Source organism: Rhyacophila brunnea, unplaced genomic scaffold (genome assembly GCF_057557595.1).
Source record: "Rhyacophila brunnea isolate RB1 unplaced genomic scaffold, BYU_Rbru_1.0 scaffold_17, whole genome shotgun sequence".
NCBI lineage: Eukaryota > Metazoa > Arthropoda > Insecta > Trichoptera > Rhyacophilidae > Rhyacophila > Rhyacophila brunnea.
Genome location: NW_028232827.1, coordinates 21,570,563 through 21,589,699, shown reverse-complemented (window position 1 = coordinate 21,589,699; position 19,137 = coordinate 21,570,563). Strand labels below are relative to the sequence as shown.

Below are 19,137 nucleotides of genomic sequence, written 5' to 3'. Positions count from 1 at the left end.
TTTGTTTATATCAAAAAATAAATAATAAATATCATTATGTATCTTTTATCATTAATGGGTTTAAACAAACCAAACTTTTACTGAACATGCATAACGAATCTTAAAACGTTGCTTATACTTTGTAGTAAAGATGTAAATTATGTCATTGAGATGCCCCACCTTTTTTCAACATATATAAATCAACATTGAATGATCACATAAAATATCTTAATACAATTGAAGAGCATAATTATTGTAAACGCCATTATCTAAAATTGAGCAGGATGTCTGTGATTGTAGCACTTCAAACTATTCTTTCGTCAATGTCCTGCATTATATTTGCGCTATTCACCTTACAGAGTCTGATAAAGGAATGGACCATCAAATAACAGGAGGCTTTCCAGATATATGTAGTAGTATTGGTGTACGATGATGATCAAGTCTCCAACGAGAAAGTTTTAAGCTACCCAACCGCCAAAGAGCCTCCTCTCCAAAGGATGGGAGACTTTTGCGGTGGTTGGACTATGTAGAAAGTGACACAGCATGAGACTATGGCTATGGAGAAACCTTTCGTCAGACAGAGCCGTGTAGACATATTTCTTGAAGACGGCCGAGACCCTCATTGGGGTTTAGTGTTGTAGATGATGATGAAAAAGCAATAAATTACCTTAATTTCATCGACTGTCAAGCCTAGTACCTAGCAAATTGCACTAACGTTCACAAGGCTCGAGTGCAACATCCAGTTGAAATAATATTTTAACAGGCATCGATTTTGATACATTTCACAAAATGTTATTGGAACATAGATCTTCAATATTGAGAGAACTTAAATTCATTGGGTGCAGTCAGTCACTTCCCCTGAGAGGTGAATCATTGTACAACAAGGGGAATGGGACCGTACCTAGTGTAATTTAATGACTTCAGGTTACCTTCATAAAGGTGACAGAAGGTCAAGTGGTGGTTTTTAGAGATAGTTAGATGTATTTAAAAACTGAATTTACCATGTGGTCACTAGATTATTCCTACATTGTGTGTTTAACACTACGGATACAATCAAACACAATTATATTATAAAACATCACAATGGAATGGATGGCGGGATGCTTGGCGTTAGGCCTCACAACCTGCAATAAAATTTGTCTTGGCTATATTTTTAAAACATGAATAATTAGATGAAGAGGTGGTATTGTGGCCCCCCAGTTTGTTTTTTCTTCATAAAATACGAGTTTTTATTCTAACTGCTCTAAATTTTTGCTTAAAGTGAAGATAAAATATTAAGTTCGTGTCTGCTAAAACGTGGAACCAAAAATAAAACAATTGAATTATATTAAACAAAAACCAAGTTTTCCTATTTTTGAAAAATGTGAGGGTAATATGGCCCCCATCGAAATTTACAAGATATTTTTGGCGATGACAGTATAGACTAGTAACTAAGCATTAAATATTACAGAATTACTCAAACAATTTGTAATCTTCTCATTTTTAATTAGGTATTTAAACAAAAATCACACATATTCATTTTTTTCGCACGATGTGCATTCTCTGTATGCCTATAAGTGACAAATAAGACATTGAATCCTAATTTCACCATGTCGGTCCATGGAATAAGGTTCCCTGCAAAACATGCATATCGCATCTTCATCTTCAAGAGGCGCACCAGGAGTTTCCATATCGGAATATCCGAGGCAGAGATCGGAGGCCCAGATTCTTCAGTTGTTTCTGAGTCAGAACTCATGCGACGTCGTTTTGCTATATTGTTAGCTCCCCTGCCTCTAGCATAACCACGACCACCACCACGGCCTCAGTAAACCCTCCCATGACTAGGCCCAGCTTCTTCCATTACTGATTGCTTAAGTTCAGCTTTCTTCATAGAATCTTCTAAGCCAGCTTTGTACGGCGACCCGGTCACGAGAGCATCCGACGATGCCTTACGTCCCCTGTTTGAATTCTTCTTTTTAGGCTGTGGAACTGGCACAATATTTTCAGGCAGTACAAGACGGCTCTCAGATGACTGTGGAGAGTGAAGGGTTTCTACAGTCATTGACGGAATTTGGCTGCTCATGAACATTCGGAGTTGAGATCGATTCAGATACTGTAGGTTCAGTAGCTTCATGATCTGCTGCGATCAAATCAGCATTATTAAATATATTTCTGTCGAATGGATATATACCAGATACCTTGACTCCATTAACAGCTATGCTTGCTGTTTGACATTGAATATATGCCTTACCAAATAGCTCGGCAATGTCGTTCTTGGTACTCAAAACTCCTTCACTGCTTTTTTGTAGCCCATCTTCTTCTCCCGCACTGCAAACTACTGCACTCATTATATTCTCCTCGCTCCATAATTTTAGTTTATGCTTGTTTCTCGGAGAAAGATTCATTCGCGGCATGCCTGTAAAATTATAAAAATAGTAGTTTTTACTCGAGGTAAAATGGTTGTAATATGGCCCCCGGTGCCAAAATACATACCACCATGGGGGGCCAATATATCAACAAACACTGTCACGGTATTTTTTGAATTATAATTTAAAATATTGAAGACTGAGCGAACTTACTTGAAAATATTGATTTCACTTTCCTTCGATGTAAACAAAATCATTTCATAAGTCTTCTGAATCCTAAAAAGTTCTGAGAAAATATTTTTTTGTGCAGGACGATAAACTTTCACTTCACACGTTGTGACAAGAATGCCCGACACTGACGACGCGTACGCTTCACGCGAAGTAATCGTGATTCTCTAGACTCGTGGTACATAGGAGAACGATATGTCATGATACACCGCTAGATGGCATTATCAGAAATACGAAAATCTTAGGGGTGCCATGATACCACCTTTTCCTCTAACATTACGGGCTGGTGCATTGTTTGCTGTTCACTTTCGACAGAGAGCCCTAAAGTATCTTTAAAATTTATAAAAGTAAACTTGGTATGTCTAGGTGAGTGGTGGCCAAACCATGGCGAGTGGATGATTACAAGTGGTGCATTGCATCTTTGCGCCTACTTATTCTTTTGAAGTATACGCCATAACTGAATCCATCTTCATATTTTCAACACCTGAGTGCTCTCAGTTCAAGTCATACAGCCTTCTTACCCATCAGTTCATCCCATTTTTTTGACAGTTGACAATTGTAGGATGTGAACAGTGCATGTGTGTGTATGAGAGAGAGCGTGAGTGAGACGTGGTTTGACTGTTAGTTGAGATGGTCAGTTCTGAGTGAGCCGTTGTGGCGTGAAGTTTGAAGCGAAGTTTTTGTGAGAGCATTTTATTGAGTGTACTAGCGTGTTCTCTGCTGCTGTCAGTAACAAATTTAACATCAAACATTGAAAGACTAGTGAAATCCAAACGCTCAAAGGATTCAGTGTTCCATTCCGCTCAGAGCTCTCTCTCTCTCTCTCTCTCTCATCACATCCAACAACTGTGGTCCAGAGTTAGCTTCACCAAACGAGACTCTCCGGCAGCTGTAGCACCATCAGCGGGGTCCACGACAGCAATCACCCTCTTGTCCAAGAGATCATTTCTGACTATTGTAGATTGGTGCTCCAATGAACGTGTGTTTTTTGAACTGGCATAAATTAATGAATTTAATTGCGTGTTTTTAGTTATTGCTTTTCCTCCCCTAAGCGAAGCAGATCCTACCCCTATCCCTATTTTCCAACCCCAATCGTGAACGTAAGAAGGTAGAAAAGGTGCTTGAGTTGTATGGCGCATCTGAACTCGTCTGAAAAAAATTGGCGCATGGTATGCAAAAGGTTGGCCACCCCTGGCTAGGTCAAACAATTATTATTTCAACAAATCTCGGTTTGTGTAACTCTAGTTAGGATGTATCTAACTATATATTTCCTTCTTTCCAAATTAATGTAGAAATAATTATTTTGATTTCAGTCGATTACGTTCGCGGTGAAATGATCCAGCTTATTTCCACCGGCTGCTATTCCCAATGCAGTTCAGCAGCTTTCATCGCTCTCTCTCCCGCAGCAGACATTGTCGTTGTGGCATCAGGAAAATCTTTAGAAATATTCAATGCGGCAACAGGAAAACTATGTGAAACTATTGAAAATGTCTGCGCAGGTATTTAATCTAACAATTAGCGTTTTGTCAGTATTATGGGGTATTTTAATTGCCAGATGATAGAAAATATAATATTTGAATATTTTATTTCGATATTTAATAACAAGGAGAAAATTGACTTCAAGTTTTTGTCTCTTTTTAAATATATTGTATGTACAGGCCTACAAACTAATCTGAAGAATGGAATGGGAAAACTATCCAATCAAGACTCGTATCTGGACAAAATCTGACATTCGAATGACATTTTCAAAATGGCATCCTATGGTAGTTCGTAGTTCCATTTTTGGCCATTCTTTAGATAAGTTTGTAGGTCTGTAATAGCCGTATCAGCACTTGGTTTAGAATGTTTAGATGTTCAAAGAATTGTCGATACATATATTTGTGTTTTTGATGAATGGTTTTGGTGCATGTCACTTGATCTATAAATGAATACATAACTGAGTCCAAATGCTCTTTGTGTGTAATTTATTATAATTTTAGAAGACATTTTTTTAGCTGATGATGATAAGATCAAAATTTAATAAATAAAATGATCAAGATATATGTTGCCCGACACAATGCGAAGCAAACAGCTATGTATATTGATATATGATTCTAATATGTAACCCTAGTATTTTTTGGTTTGTTTTTAGGTTTCAAGTTAGCTTTCACGTGACAGATTGTTTTCGTATGTATTGCTATGTAAACCATTCATCTTAGTGCGTTTGTAAGGTAAAATTTAACCACAGTTAAAATGCATTGGGTAATTATTTAGCAAGTACCGATGACAAATAAAATGAACTGTGACACATTTAGAAGGAAGGGAGGATTGATAGTATTTTTGTTTTCCGAATCGCCGTCCTCCGTTTTAGACGTGTCGGACTTTAGTACTTTGAATTCTAAATCAAATAACATATTTCACTCAACTGAATACATCAGACAGCGAATAGGCATAGAAATCCATAGAGGTAATGCTTTTGCCATTTGGGTACTCCTGAGGAAGATTTAATTTTCATTAATGATTATTTATTGTTATTTTTGCAAAACCATTTTAATTGTTTGTTTTTTTAATTTTGCAGAGAGAATTAATGGACTGCAATTCCATCCGACAGGAAAATATCTTTTTGCATACGGGGAGCATCGTATTCGAGTGTTTCATAACATAAGTGTATACTAAACAAAGTGAAAATCTACCATTGTGTATTATTATTGATAATCTCATCCAGGGCTGAAGACGCTTCAGATGCCATGACAATTGAATTTATGTTTGAGACTGATATAATATTATTCTATTATACAATAAAATTAAATGTAATATTCAATGTGATGTTAACTGTATGTAAGATTAACAAGTTCCTTTATTTTTGTGCATTTATTTTCAATGACTGTATTTTTTTAATAATGATTCTTAATAAAAAATATCAGTAATAAATAATATTGACTTTTAAATATTCAAATTATTGTTTCCTACAAAGGTAAAAGTCAAAGATGTTGAATCTTTTTCTAGGTGGTTCTGTGATTTCTCTATAAAGCAAGTTCCAATTTGAATTAAGTGCCATGTTCTTTATAGCTTTGCAAAAAAACACAAGTTTTTAAAGCGCTACAATAATATGTTGATATCATAGAAGTGAAAAAAAAAATATTTTTCAACCTTTCATTTCTTTGAAATATAACCTAAAATCTACATAATATTTTGTTATTTTCATTCATAAACCCGTTATAAGACTTTATTAATACATTGGACGCTAAAGACGCGCCAAGCGCGTAACGATTAGGTGGCCATTCGATATAATTAGCATGCTATTTAAATGTGGTAATTAATAAGTAATTATAAAGCCAGCAGTGTGTTGAAGATACCTACCTACCTGTTGATAATCGTCGCTATGGTTTGTCGAATATCCGTTTGTGTCGAAATCAACCTTTAAATGCAGAATGATTTTTTGTATCTAAATGGACCAGAACCATCCTTTTCTTTAAATTGCTTTGTAATGAATACAGCATTCATATGCTGTAAAAACAACAATTTAAATACCTCCATGTATTTTAATATAGGATAATGAAATTTGTTTTTCGTCTCTTGAACAATTTTTTTTTTTTTTAGAATTATTAATACCTAACCATGTCCTTTCTTTTTCGTACAAGGTGGTTGTTAGTAATTTTGAACAATCACAAACACCCAGGCTTTGAGAAAAACACATAAATGTTTTTGTCATGACCGGGAATCGAACCCAGAACTCTCGGGTGGAAGGCCAGCGCCTTACCCACTGCACCACGAGAGCCGCCTCTCTTGAACAATTGACATTTGGTCTATTCGACAAACCAATCCTACAGCGACGTAATGATAACACCCACACATATTATGATTTATGGAATATGGGCCTAAAGTGTTGTGTTTACAAATACTAATGAAAATATTGCATGTTGCAAAAATCCTAAGAGGTATCAATTGTTAGAAGAAACAACCTAAAATTATTTACATGGGAAAAACTGTTTCGCTTCACGAGTGTTTCACATTACGAGTAAGATTCTGGAACGAATTGTGCTCTTTATGAGAGGTTCCACTGTATATCATAAGTAAATATACAGTGTATCATCTCCATATCATCAAAAAATGGACTGAAATTCATATTTAAAATATACCTATAAATCAAAATGAATGTTTGCCACATAAATTTTATCCAATGTGATACGTTTAATTAATATTGCAGATGGTGTTTGTTTCAAAATGGATTTTAATTAGAATTTGAGGTATCTGCAGTGGAATGGGACCGTCCACCTTGCCTCTGAATCCATGGATCACACGGGTTCAAGTCATGTGGATGGGTAGAATTCATGACGTGTTCTACAGTTTAAGCTCCAAGTGAATCACCAGAGGTTGAACCAAGCTTTGGATCACAGATAAAGATTTCTCTTATTTCTGATAGAAAATACTTTCTACCAATGAATAATAGTTTAGAAATATTGTTATTTAAAGCCATTATAATATATAATATGTAAAAAAACGTGTAGGTTTTATGCATGCCCCCCACAATGGGGAGCCTGGGGCCCGGGCTTAAGGAGAGCCCGCGCGTGGCGGATCGACCAGCCAAGGGAGATAAACACACAACAAAATTGCACTAGTAGTAAAAAATGTCACCTGCGGCGCTATTTCTATAGCTCTATTAATTTTTGATTGTTGTTTGTCGATATTCGACAACTTCACAATTCAAATGGGTGTATTAAAAATTGCAATAAAATACCCTATATTTTACCTTGAACACTATTTGTATTACACTGTAGATCGTCACACTTACTTTAACCTTAGCGATAGGTAGGGGGCCCGCTTCAAGATGTGGGGGCCATGGTTTTAAGTATAAACGTGTACATATGAAAAACATCGAAGTAAATATCTCTACTTCAGAGGCAGACGGATGCAACTCCATTTTTGGGGAAAATGATTTTTTTCAAGAATCGTCATGCTAAAGGCTTTATTTATTAGAGGCAGAGAGATGGAAGTCCTAGTCCAAGATATGCATAGAATAAAGATGCAAGTGCCATACCTACCTTAGAGGCAGAAGGATGCAAATCCAATAATCCACTAAGATAAAATTTTCTCAAACCGTCTGCAATATGTACTAGCCGAGAACCAGCCAGGAGAACGAGCTTTAGAGGGGATACAGCACTATGGACCATATCTAAGTCATCAGAGAAATCAGAGCGATAACAGGAATACAAGCTGCCGCTATCCATGGGTTTTATAGACTATGAGAAAGGGTTCGATTCCATAAAGAAATTTTCAATACTCGATGCACTCAGAAATCAAGGAATCCCCGGGCGCTATATAAATATTTTCAATAATATATACAGTAGCGCAACAACATCTCCATAAACCATCGCGCATTTCCTATCAGCAAAGGAGTCCGACAAGGTGATACAATCTCACCTAAACTATTTACAGCTACACTTGAAGACTTATTTAGAGAATTTGACTGGAATGACGCGGGCCCCCATAAATCGAGAATACGTGAATCATCTGCGCTTTCCTGATGACAATAAATAGTAGTTTGCAAGACTCAGAAGACCTCCAAAGCAGAATGCAGGAACTCGCTGGAGTAAGCAACAAAGTAGGCTTGAAAATAAATGTGTCAAAGAAGAAAGTCATGTTCAATTGCTTTTCGGGCCAAAAAGAGATCCTCATCAATGGCATTCAGCTCGAACAGGTAAAAAACTACATCTATCTGGCACAACAAGTGTGTCTATACATGGTTGTATATTTGATGAAATTGTTCGCAAAGTAAAGCTAGGCTGGAGTGCTTTTGGCCGCCTGAATAATTTCTTCAAAAATGACCTCCCACTGTGCCTAAAGTGCAAAGTGTTCAACCAGTGTGTACTTCCCGTAATCACATGCGTGTGAAACATGGACCCTAAGTAAAAGAGAGATCCAGAAACTTAGAGTAGCACAACGTGGAATGGAAAGGTGCATGCTGGGCATAACGCAAACGGACAAAAAGAAGAATGAGTAGATAAGGGAACAGACAAGGATTAATGATGGTATAAAGTTTGCTAAAAACCTCAAATGGAAATGGGCTGGACACATAGGTCGAAGAAAGAACAATCGTTGGACAAATTTATTCATCCAGTGGTATCCAAGAGGTACAAAACATCCGCAAGGTAGATCTAGAGGCCGCTGGATCGATGAAATGATAAAAAATAAAGTGGAATCAACTTGGAGATTAGCGAGGCCTTCATCCAGCAGTGAATAGATTCAGGCTGGTGATGATGATGAATACATAATAAAATTTAAAAAAAAAAGTGTTTTGCTTTGTTATATTTATACCTATAAATTTTTTAAACTTATAATTTGTTTTATTTTGGCTAGGTAAATAAGATACAAATCCACATTTAACAAAATATCTTTAGAGGCAGAAGGATGCAAATCCACACTACGTTTTTTATTTATTTTTTTTTAGATATAAAATTGTATTATATTTATTCCTTTCTTACATATTCCAGAAGTACTTTAATTGAATTAGAATACAAAAATAATGATCATTATATGTAGGTATATTTTCTTAGAAGTTATGAATATTTATTTAAAATAAAAATTGTTTTTTGGCTCTCCTGAACAATTGGGTATTTGGCACTTGCATCCATCTGCCTCTGAGGTACAGATATTATAATAAACTACAGTATGTAGGACCTCGATTATCGAGATTACCGAAAAATCGAGACAACATTGGTTATTAGTGAAATGCTCTCAGGCTGAGCATAAAACAAATGGCGTGCATTTTTGAAGCAAGTATTAATAGACAATTTTGAAAAGTTTTTAAATAACAACTGTCAGAATTTTAAATGAATGGTAAGTATTTATTTCAAAGTATCGGTATAAGCCCGCCAGTTTTAATGTTGAATGTAAAATATTGGTACAGCAAGAAATAATATTAAAAAATCAGTAGTAAAAATAAATAATCATTATTTAAATGACATGGGCCAATAGATAAAATGAATATCCATTATTATTTTGATAGTATGAAAAGTAAAAAACATTTAATGGGGCGCACGGCATTTTAGGGTTACCATTATCGCATATAAAGTATATTAGTCTATGCATTCATGAATATCGGTAAGAACAAACTATTTATGATTATATTATTATTAAAAGAAGATCAAATAAGAAGTCGCAGAGGTGCAGAAAAAAGAGCTATATGGACATTTCACAAAATAAATGCGAATAACCTCAAAGATTAAATTAATAATTGATCAAAAATATAGGTTCTCTAGGTAGGTACTACACATATTACAGAAATCATTTTTTTAAACTAAGTACATTTTTATTACCTATTATTGTCTAATTTTATAAAAAAAATGAATCTCAGTTTGGATACAACAATAATTAATAGTATGATATTAAATTTATCTCAATTAAAATTGTATGCTAAATAATTAGTTAGGGTTCGTGGATTTTTTATATTTTACATGTTTTTTACTCATCACTACAAAAAAGGTTTTTTTCAACGTCTTTTAAAATTACTAATTTAAGTAAGTATCTTAATTATTTATATAATATGTATATTATTATTTTTACTATTAGTGTAAATGCCGAATCAGATAATAATTTAATATTGTTAATTTATTACAGTATGTAATGTAAACAAGACCGTGAAACGTATTGCCATTGGCGAGCCAAAAGTCCGAGGACAATATTAATAAGTCGTCCGATTTGTCTATGCTCTGATACTGATCAACGAACGAATAAAAAAATTGAGCTGTCAAAAGTTGCGATTATCGGAATGTTTTCCGATAATCCTAAAATGTTGTGTTATTTATATGTAGACTTGCATAAAGTAATATAACAGTAAAAACAACACAAATTTTATGTTTTCTTTTATGAATTGCATGAACGTTTTTAGTAATAGGTTGTACGTAATTGAAGGAAAAGATTTTTATGCTATCGTTTGACTGGGTGTGTATTCTAGATTATCATTTTCAATCATTCACATTGATCGACATCGGTCGTCTTTAGTAATAGGTTGTGTGTAATTGATATACCATTGAAGGAAACGTCTTATTCTGTCATATGTTTGTTACCATTGATTATTATTGTGAATTTTTGAACACAAGAAATACATTTATTGTAAACAACTGAAGTCTTTCTTATTATTTAATTCTGATACTGAAAATAATATGTAATAAGCACTATACAAGTCTGAAGTATGTCTTGTTATTATTGCAAAGTTGAAAATGTATATAATAGACACCACAATTTATTTAACTCCGCAATGAAGTAGAGATTAAAGGTTTGGATCTCATAAGGTAAGGTTACATATATCTTTGAAGTGCGCTTAGATCAAGAGTGTATGCCTAACAGCTACCTACAACTGATGGTTCGGAAGGTGCAGTTAAGTTAAGTTACAGCTGATAGTTAAAATGAAATAGTATCTTAAAGGCACTAGAAGCTTGCTCAGGAGACTCGCATTGCATCATTGAGCCATTTTATAGATACACAAATGCTGCTACACTAAATGGGCATAAGGGATGAAATAATAGAGAAATACCATTCTAATAGTACAATCTGTTCTGGAGAGCCAGATAGAAAGAATAATACTATCATACTAAATTTAACATAATAAGGAAGCTACTAAATAAGTTATTTCTGTAAAAGAAAAAATCTGTCCAAAATAGATTTTATACCGACAAATTGATATTTATACTTACCATTAATTATTTAAATAATTCCCGGAAATTATTTAAATAATTCCCTATCATAATTTAAATACTTCCATTGTTATATTATAATACTTACCAATAATCATTTTTTACTTGCTGTTCATATTAAATAGTTCCCACCTTTTTAATAAAATACTGGCTAGATTTTTTATTAAAATACTTGCTGTTAATGCATATATATACTTACCCATTAATTTGAAGCCAAAACAAATTTCGGTTTGCCCCAAAGAGATTGGGAGGAGTCCAATCTCTTTGGTTTGCCCCAAAAAGAAAAACAATGGAATTCGCAGTTGGTTTTTCAAAAGTTCAGAGCTTTAAAAATAGGTCTAAACTTTTTGGCTGCATACATTTTTACGAACCATCATATTTATGGCACATAATATAAAATAACTACTTAATAAAAACTGATTATTTATAGTTCTTCTTACCTTATCTGTATTAAAAATGTGATTGCACAAAATTTCAAGGCGATTTTGATGCGTAACCAATTATTGCAATATTATATTCTGACCATAAATATTTTTAGAAGTATGGCAATAACCATAGATAAAATACGTAACAATTTGCAGCATATTATCTATGATTTAATTCTTTACATTATGGTATGAAAGACTGACGTTTCGTTCAAAGAAAACTTTTGAAATGTCTCGATTTTATGATTACAATGTGGTATGCGGCTGTAATGCGATTTATTAGACGGAGATTAGTACTTGGAATAATATTAATTTGTTCGCTTACCTACTGTATCGTTAGTTTGATGAAAGACGTGAGTAATACATGCGTACTCATCCATCACCTACCAATAACAATATCCCATGATTGAATAATTATTATTAGTAGTATTTACGAATTGTTTTGATTTTATTATAGTACCTAAATAATCTTCAAATTTATTGAGTTATCGACCGTTGTATCTTAAGTGATTATTCTCTTTATGTGATATTAAATACCGCTAAGTTCCTTGACCTGAAAATTCATTCTAGATTTAATTATTGCATGCTAATTTTATAAATAATGTTTTTTAATTTTATTTAGAATAATAATACGGTGGATTCCGGAGCCCAAGAAATAATACTAGAAAGGAAGAATCCATTTATATGGCGGACTCTTCAAGAACATAACGAAAGTCTGGCAGACGTTATTGGAAGTTGTCGAAATTCGGTGCAGGGAAAAGTACTTCTTGTTGACGATAGAGGTATGTACTAAATATGCAACAGCATTACTGAAAACAAAATAACTAGCTCATTGTCAAAAATTGAATATGAATTGACAAAGTTCTGACTGATAATTCAGACAATAATTGTCAGGGTGGTTGTAGACGTATAAACGTACCAAAACCTCCTATAACCCAGAAATAAGTAGTATGCAATGACATTAATATGGACGAAGCATCTGGAAATAAAATGACACTCACTTTGTGTCGGGTCTGCCGGATGGCGAAATTCATATTTTAATATCGGCATCCTACGCTCAAATAAACATTTTGCTTGCAAGCGGTCTGGCGACACCGCTGGGTCTGCCCATACAAAATTTCTGACTGTCAGGTTTCGACTCCGCCGTTATTATTGTGTTACAAAATGCCAATGTGCCTAGTTAAAAATTGTAAAAAAAAATCTACTGAACACTCCAAGAAAGATGGGATATCACTTTTCATGTGTTAGTATTATTTATTATTGATAAAATGCCATTTTAAGATATTGATGAATGTTTATTCAATGCAATTGAATAACAGAAACCATTGGACAGACGCCTGTGATGCGCTGGGCAAACTTGCGTCTAATCTCCGAGAAGTCGTAAGTAACCGATAATCTGTTTCTAACGCAATGACACTATACGCCATTACAATAAAGGTTATATTACTATAAATTCTCGAAGTTTGTATCGCATAATGGAAATGGATACGTCTATGGTCACGTGACGTCTACCTATACATCTGTGAATGACTTTCATGTACAATTTCTCGTGCGCGCCGATATGAAGTGAGTTGTCCATTTAATATGTCATTGGTAGTATGTGGTAGATTTTAGTTTATTTTAAAGTTTAGAAACAAATGATATCGAATCATTTTTAAACTTTTTTTTTACTGGAAAAGATATGATACAATATATATTTACGAAAACCAGTCAAAAATAATCCATGAAAGGTTTTCATAACTCAGCGTGGCAAGAATAATAGGTTTATTGCCCCCAGGCATTCCCATGCTCTGAGATTTAGTTTCCGGGACTGCACTTACATAAAAATGCCTACAAATTAGTGTTGCAAGCCTTTTGATACAAGGAACCACCATTATTTAAATGAAAAATTATGTTAAATCACAAATAATAATACATACGTAAGTGACCAAAGCTAGGCTTCAAAAGTAGGTTACCGTATGCAAAAAAGGATATTTATAAGCAAATGCATTCAATACTGCCAACGCAGAGAATATATCGTCACTGTTCTGGCAGAAGACACTAATTCGAAAAATGACATCTTGAGTTAGTACTTGTTGTTCCTTATTTCAAACTTTACCGTCTGGAAACCTTCTTAATAAATAAGCAGTCTTTATTTTAAAGTCATCCTTTTTTCGATTACTAAATAAACTCACATGATAGACCATTATTTCAAACATTTTAACAACTTCAAAGTCAAATTACTCAAAACTAGTATTCTCCAGTTAGTGTGTTCTGCCAGAACAGAGACGATATAGTTTTTTATTGTTGCTACTTCAATCATACTAAAACCTTTTATGGTATTGCTTTAAAATGTAATATGAAGAGTTCACATTATTCTGTAGTAAAGTAGTTTTTTCATAATATACATTTCATTAATAATCGCTTATTGTAAAATAGATATTACATACAACTTTCCTCATAACAATTATAATATTGTTCAATTCCTAGATAACAGGTAGTCAAATTAATGTAATGCTATGTAAAATAGCTCTATTTTCTATAAAGTAACCAACATACAAGTTGACATTATTTGATATATTGTATATGAATTCTTCCGGGACTTAATAATATATTGACACACAATAATATGTAGATACAGACGTTGGAAAAGGTCAGTATTAACAGAAAAAAAATTATGATGTATTTTACTCTACTAAATTTATCATAAATCTGTGTTGCATTTCCATCTCTTTATCTTATCGTAGATTAACAAATTCATGTAATGTAAGTATTAATTGTGTACACTGTACACTGTTATCTAAGTATAGCTATCTGAATATAACTACTTACTGTCATAAAGCACTTATACTATAATCTATGTAGATTGTTATGCTTAAATTCCATCAAATTTATTCTTATGACTAAGTACTTACTTACTTTATATGTTTAATTAGTATTCATAATTTTGGAATAACTTCAGAAACATTATCAGTGAATTCGATGCTGTATGACAGTGTATGAGGTTCTCCCATAGATCCTTCCACTCAGTCACTAGTGATTTTTTGCCATGTGCTTGTCGAACAGGTTTTAGGGCCATCTTTTAGTGACCCTTGGGTAGGACTGCATTTGTCCGGCAGTTTTAAACGTGTCGTGTGACATGTCTGGCTCATTGCCATTTCAAAAAGCTTGGTGACCTCTATCACATCGATCAAATTATCTACTTATTTATTTTATTGTCATGTAGAATATATTGCATTTTATTTTGCAGGCTTTGCGTGTCACCGTTCTGAAATTTTGGTGTCGGGGTGTTGTAACACGAAGGCACAGACCACCAAGCAGTATTCATGTTACACCTGCTCTGAAAATGGATGCTGCGCTATCTATGAATATTGTATTTCATGCTGCCTTCATCCAGACAAGGTAATTCAAATTTAGTTATCCTAATAATTATTGACTAAGCAATTGCCTCTATATCGGTTGCAAAGAAGTTGGCCAAATGAATACTTTAAATCGATAATCTTTACTTTTGCTTACAAGGTGGTTCTTTCTTCTCTCATTTGTTGAACATATTCATATAACATAATTGTGAGGTAAACAATACTGCTATTTCTTAGAAATTCGTTAAATTAATTTACATTATAATTAAATCCTGCAACATTATCAATTGGTCATTGTACGAAGACTCGACTAGCCATCTGCATGCTGAGCTTGGAGAACATATTGATGTTTTAGTGCACAGATATTGTATGTCCAATTTGAGTTAACATACACAATATGTTCGTCTGCATCATATCTTTATGTTGTAAAAATATTGTACGTCCAAATAGGATATTTTAGAAGATACTGTATCATTCAAATACATAATATGTCCATTTCTCATGCATCTCAAATTTTAAACTTCGATTTTCTCAAAACATACTAAACTGGATATACAATATCTGTGCACTAAACCTTCGATATACTTGCGGTGGATAGTGGGTGTGATGCAACCTGTCGTTAAATCTAAGGTGACACCATTGGACCTAGCTCAGCCACATGCCACGGATGCCTCAAGGGAGTGTCAGCCTGATCTGTCTTTTCTTCTAGCTAACTAGATTCTGGCGTTCTTGAATGCTGTTATAGTGTACACGATGGAACGACGGATGAGCTTATAATACCAATTTAAAAATAAACCTATAAAATATAAAAAATTAAAAAGGCTTTTAACCATTGATTGGTGTGATTTTGAATTGGAACGCTATTGTGCTTATTGCAAACATATTCAAGAAAAGACGATTCTTTAAAGCTAATTATCTCAGTTATGCAAATGTCTCTAAACGCACAACACTATTTAATTGTGAAGAATTTGATTTCCAATGCGTATTTTTGTTTCAACAAAATTGATTGCGATCTTGTGTCAAGGTCTCTGCATCTATTATGCATTATTTAATATAACATATTATTATGTTTTTTTTTCATTTTTCAGAGAGATATACTCCAATCAGTTTTAGACAAAGTGTCAGTGCAAAATAATGTGTTATTCGCGTCAGTGAACGATCATTTCGAATTGTGCCTGGCGAAATGTCGCACCAACTCGCTGAGTGTACACCACGAGAACTCTTACAGAGATCCAAAAGAAAAACATTGCTACGGTGAGGACTTGCCCGGGAAGGACAAGTTCCAAGAGACACCGTCTTAGTATCTTCCAATTAGTGTTTAGATATCTTTTTATGTTTATGTCCCGTTCGATACTCATGAGCACATCTAACTTACGTAAATGCCTGACCGTTATAGTTAAATTAGTTATATTGTAGCATAATAACAATTAATATAGTAATTACATACCTAGTGTACATATTATTAATTGATTAATATTAACATTTTAGAAAAAAATGAATTATACTAATTGTGATTTTTACAGTTTGATAGAAATATTGTTACGACTCATTTGTTTGTTTATCAGTTAGCCAAGTTATATATGTACCAAAGATGCCAATTACAATATTGCTGCACTGCATAAGTGTGGCTTAAATTAATGAGCTTGAAATCCTGATACGCTATTAGCAGATTTCGGATTCCTGACCCCTTTTGGTCTCAAAGTAGCATGATTTGTGAACTAAAAAGAGTATAATATTATTACAGTGCAATCCTGATTTTTCATTTACGGGTTTAATATTTTCCCGCTATTTGTGTGTAGTTATTGCATGTGTCAGTTTTTTTCCCATTCAACAAATGTGTTTTTTGAAAATCAAATACATTTAATAGATAGAGTTGGGGAGTTGTGGTCCGCCTTGAGTTTGTATTTTTTTCTAAAACTGACTCTTGTGGCCATCGTGTACTTAGCATCTTTGGTATGTGCCAAGAAATAGTATACAAATAATCACAATTGTTTATTATAGGTTATTATTAATTTGGCTGACATTGAATTAATGCCCATTAAACCAAAGAGTGTGAATTATAATATACACTGCAGTTGAATGATATTTTTAAATCAATATCAAATAATAATTGATGTTTACGAATTAATTCAATTATTATCATGTATCTGTTATATTTTTAAATATTGTTATATTATTTTACAATGTCCGATGTCGTTCCTGTTTGATAAAATGGTAAAGTTCACATGAAAATTTGTTTTTTTGTCACTTCATTGTGATTTTAAAAGTGAAATATAAAATTCTCTCTAGGTACTAAATATGTATAATGTCTTTACCTAACAAAGACGGATTCCCGCCACGTCGACCACCAAAAATATATCTTGTTTGATTTTTGCTACAGTGCAACCGCTAGCCGGGTGGAGATGTACCTTAGTGAAGTAATAAATCTCCACAATACATATCTCTTGTCAATGAGAAAATACTATATTTTCAGTGATGAAGATTTCAGTCATATATATGATCTTTCAAAATTATAAACCAACCGAGACAGCAGTGGCGAAGGGTCAGTCTAGGCTGTTTAAGGTCCGATATTATAGTGCACACTAAACTTTTTCAGTCACTCTTATTTGTTTTCATTAAACTAATACCCCGTTTGAACATGTGCATGGATTTACTTCATGTGTATTATCACGGCCATAATAAGAAAATGCATGTGTACACACATATCATGTAAGTTGTATGCATGGATCAAAAAAGTTCAGCAGCTTCTGAATTTTTACGTTGAAACTTGTGAGATATCTGCGCCTGCGCAGTAGAATGTTAGTGGCAAACCTGCTGGAAAAAATACGAACTTCACCGCGCAGAGCATTTTTTACATTTACCAATTTTCACAACCAGTCAAATAGCGCCATAAAATGACAACACATCTTTCTTACGCTTGAAAAATGAAATTGGCGAGACAGTCAGCACTTTTACATAAATAAAAAGTTATTATTGCAATAGTTGAATTTACACACTATTGGTGCCAGTAAATCCATGCATGTGTATAGGTGCTGTAAGAATACAAATTGCAGATAGTTTTTAAAATTTAATTATACCCTGCCTAAACCAAACGATAATAGATATTCTTCTATCTATAGAATATGTAATATCTATTATGGTTTAATTGAAATTTAAAAACTAACCGATACCATCTGCGATTTGTATTCTTAGTTCAATGGTAACAGATACATATGACTGGCAAAGTTTAGTTTGCGCTACTTATGTCGGATCTCCATAGCCTACCTCCATACTTCGCCACTGTGAAATAGATATTGGATATCTACATATTATATTATTTTATAGTGACCTAGTTTAGGTATTGAGTAATAAATTAATTCAATAATTATCCCCAAAAAACCTATGATGATTTATGTATATTATAACTACATATTAAAAAAATGCTGAAAAAGACAGTTTCTCCATATCTATAACAGTAGAACTGTACAAATTAATAATTGTGTTATAAAATGTGTCTTTTTATTTTGATAACAAGTATTACCATATGTATGCGAAGGACTTTTTATTGTATTAATGAATGAAGAATTCATTTTTTATGGACATTATTATTGTTCTATACATATGTTACAAAAGCAATTATGTATCTTATTGGTCTACATAAAATTATAAACCACTCATTGACCATTTGGTCACCAGTACATTTAATAAAATTGAAATATTTTGTACTGTTTTACATTATGTTTGCCAATGTCATACAATTTATTATTATTATAATTATACTGTTCATAACAAGAAACCTCATTTGTAAATAAATGACTTGTTTTCTAACATGCGATATTTTTTTCTACTCCCATATAGCGATACCAACTTAGCGTTTTTGTTACCAGGTCTAGCATTTTTCGATAGGCAAAAAATGCATCTTGCTTATGGCATTTTTTGATTCCTTTATTTTATATTAACTTTATAGATGTTTAGTTTATTTATTTTCTTGCACTTCAAATATCTGACCATCAGATAGGTATTTAATGAAGGTAGGTACACTTGAGAAATAAAACAATAGGAGCATTCTTGGCGTTATAGTGAAATAAAGGTATCAGATATTATAATTTAATGTGTGCATAGGCATGTTGCATCGGATTGACAATTATCGGGGATTACACTCTGGTATTAC

At 33.4% G+C, this 19,137-nt stretch overlaps 2 protein-coding genes across 2 annotated transcripts in view; both read left to right on the top strand.

Annotated features, from left to right (window-relative positions):
* LOC147073832 (transducin beta-like protein 2) overlaps positions 1–5,465 on the top strand; it is a 225,609-nt gene extending 220,144 nt beyond the window's left edge. Inside the window, exons 5-6 of the mRNA XM_085944735.1 lie at positions 3,866–4,051; positions 5,110–5,465. Of these exons, the coding sequence (XP_085800861.1) occupies positions 3,866–4,051; positions 5,110–5,207 (284 nt within the window). The 3' untranslated portion in view covers positions 5,208–5,465. The remainder of the gene's footprint in view (positions 1–3,865; positions 4,052–5,109) is intronic.
* Positions 5,466–11,822: 6,357 nt separating this feature from the next.
* Positions 11,823–18,791, top strand: LOC147073831 (SREBP regulating gene protein). The gene is made up of 4 exons (XM_085944205.1): positions 11,823–12,002; positions 12,272–12,431; positions 14,879–15,030; positions 16,076–18,791. Exons 1-4 carry the CDS (start codon positions 11,892–11,894, stop codon positions 16,286–16,288), a joined length of 636 nt encoding a protein of 211 aa, XP_085800331.1. The 5' UTR covers positions 11,823–11,891; the 3' UTR covers positions 16,289–18,791.
* Positions 18,792–19,137: the final 346 nt, after the last annotated feature.

Bases quoted from the DNA above. Each gene is read 5' to 3' on its own strand.
- LOC147073831 (XM_085944205.1), top strand. From the start codon at position 11,892: ATGATTACAATGTGGTATGCGGCTGTAATGCGATTTATTAGACGGAGA. The intron at 12,003-12,271 runs GTGAGTAATACA...AATTTTATTTAG, and splicing joins TCGTTAGTTTGATGAAAGAC to AATAATAATACGGTGGATTC. The intron at 12,432-14,878 runs GTATGTACTAAA...TTTATTTTGCAG, and splicing joins ACTTCTTGTTGACGATAGAG to GCTTTGCGTGTCACCGTTCT.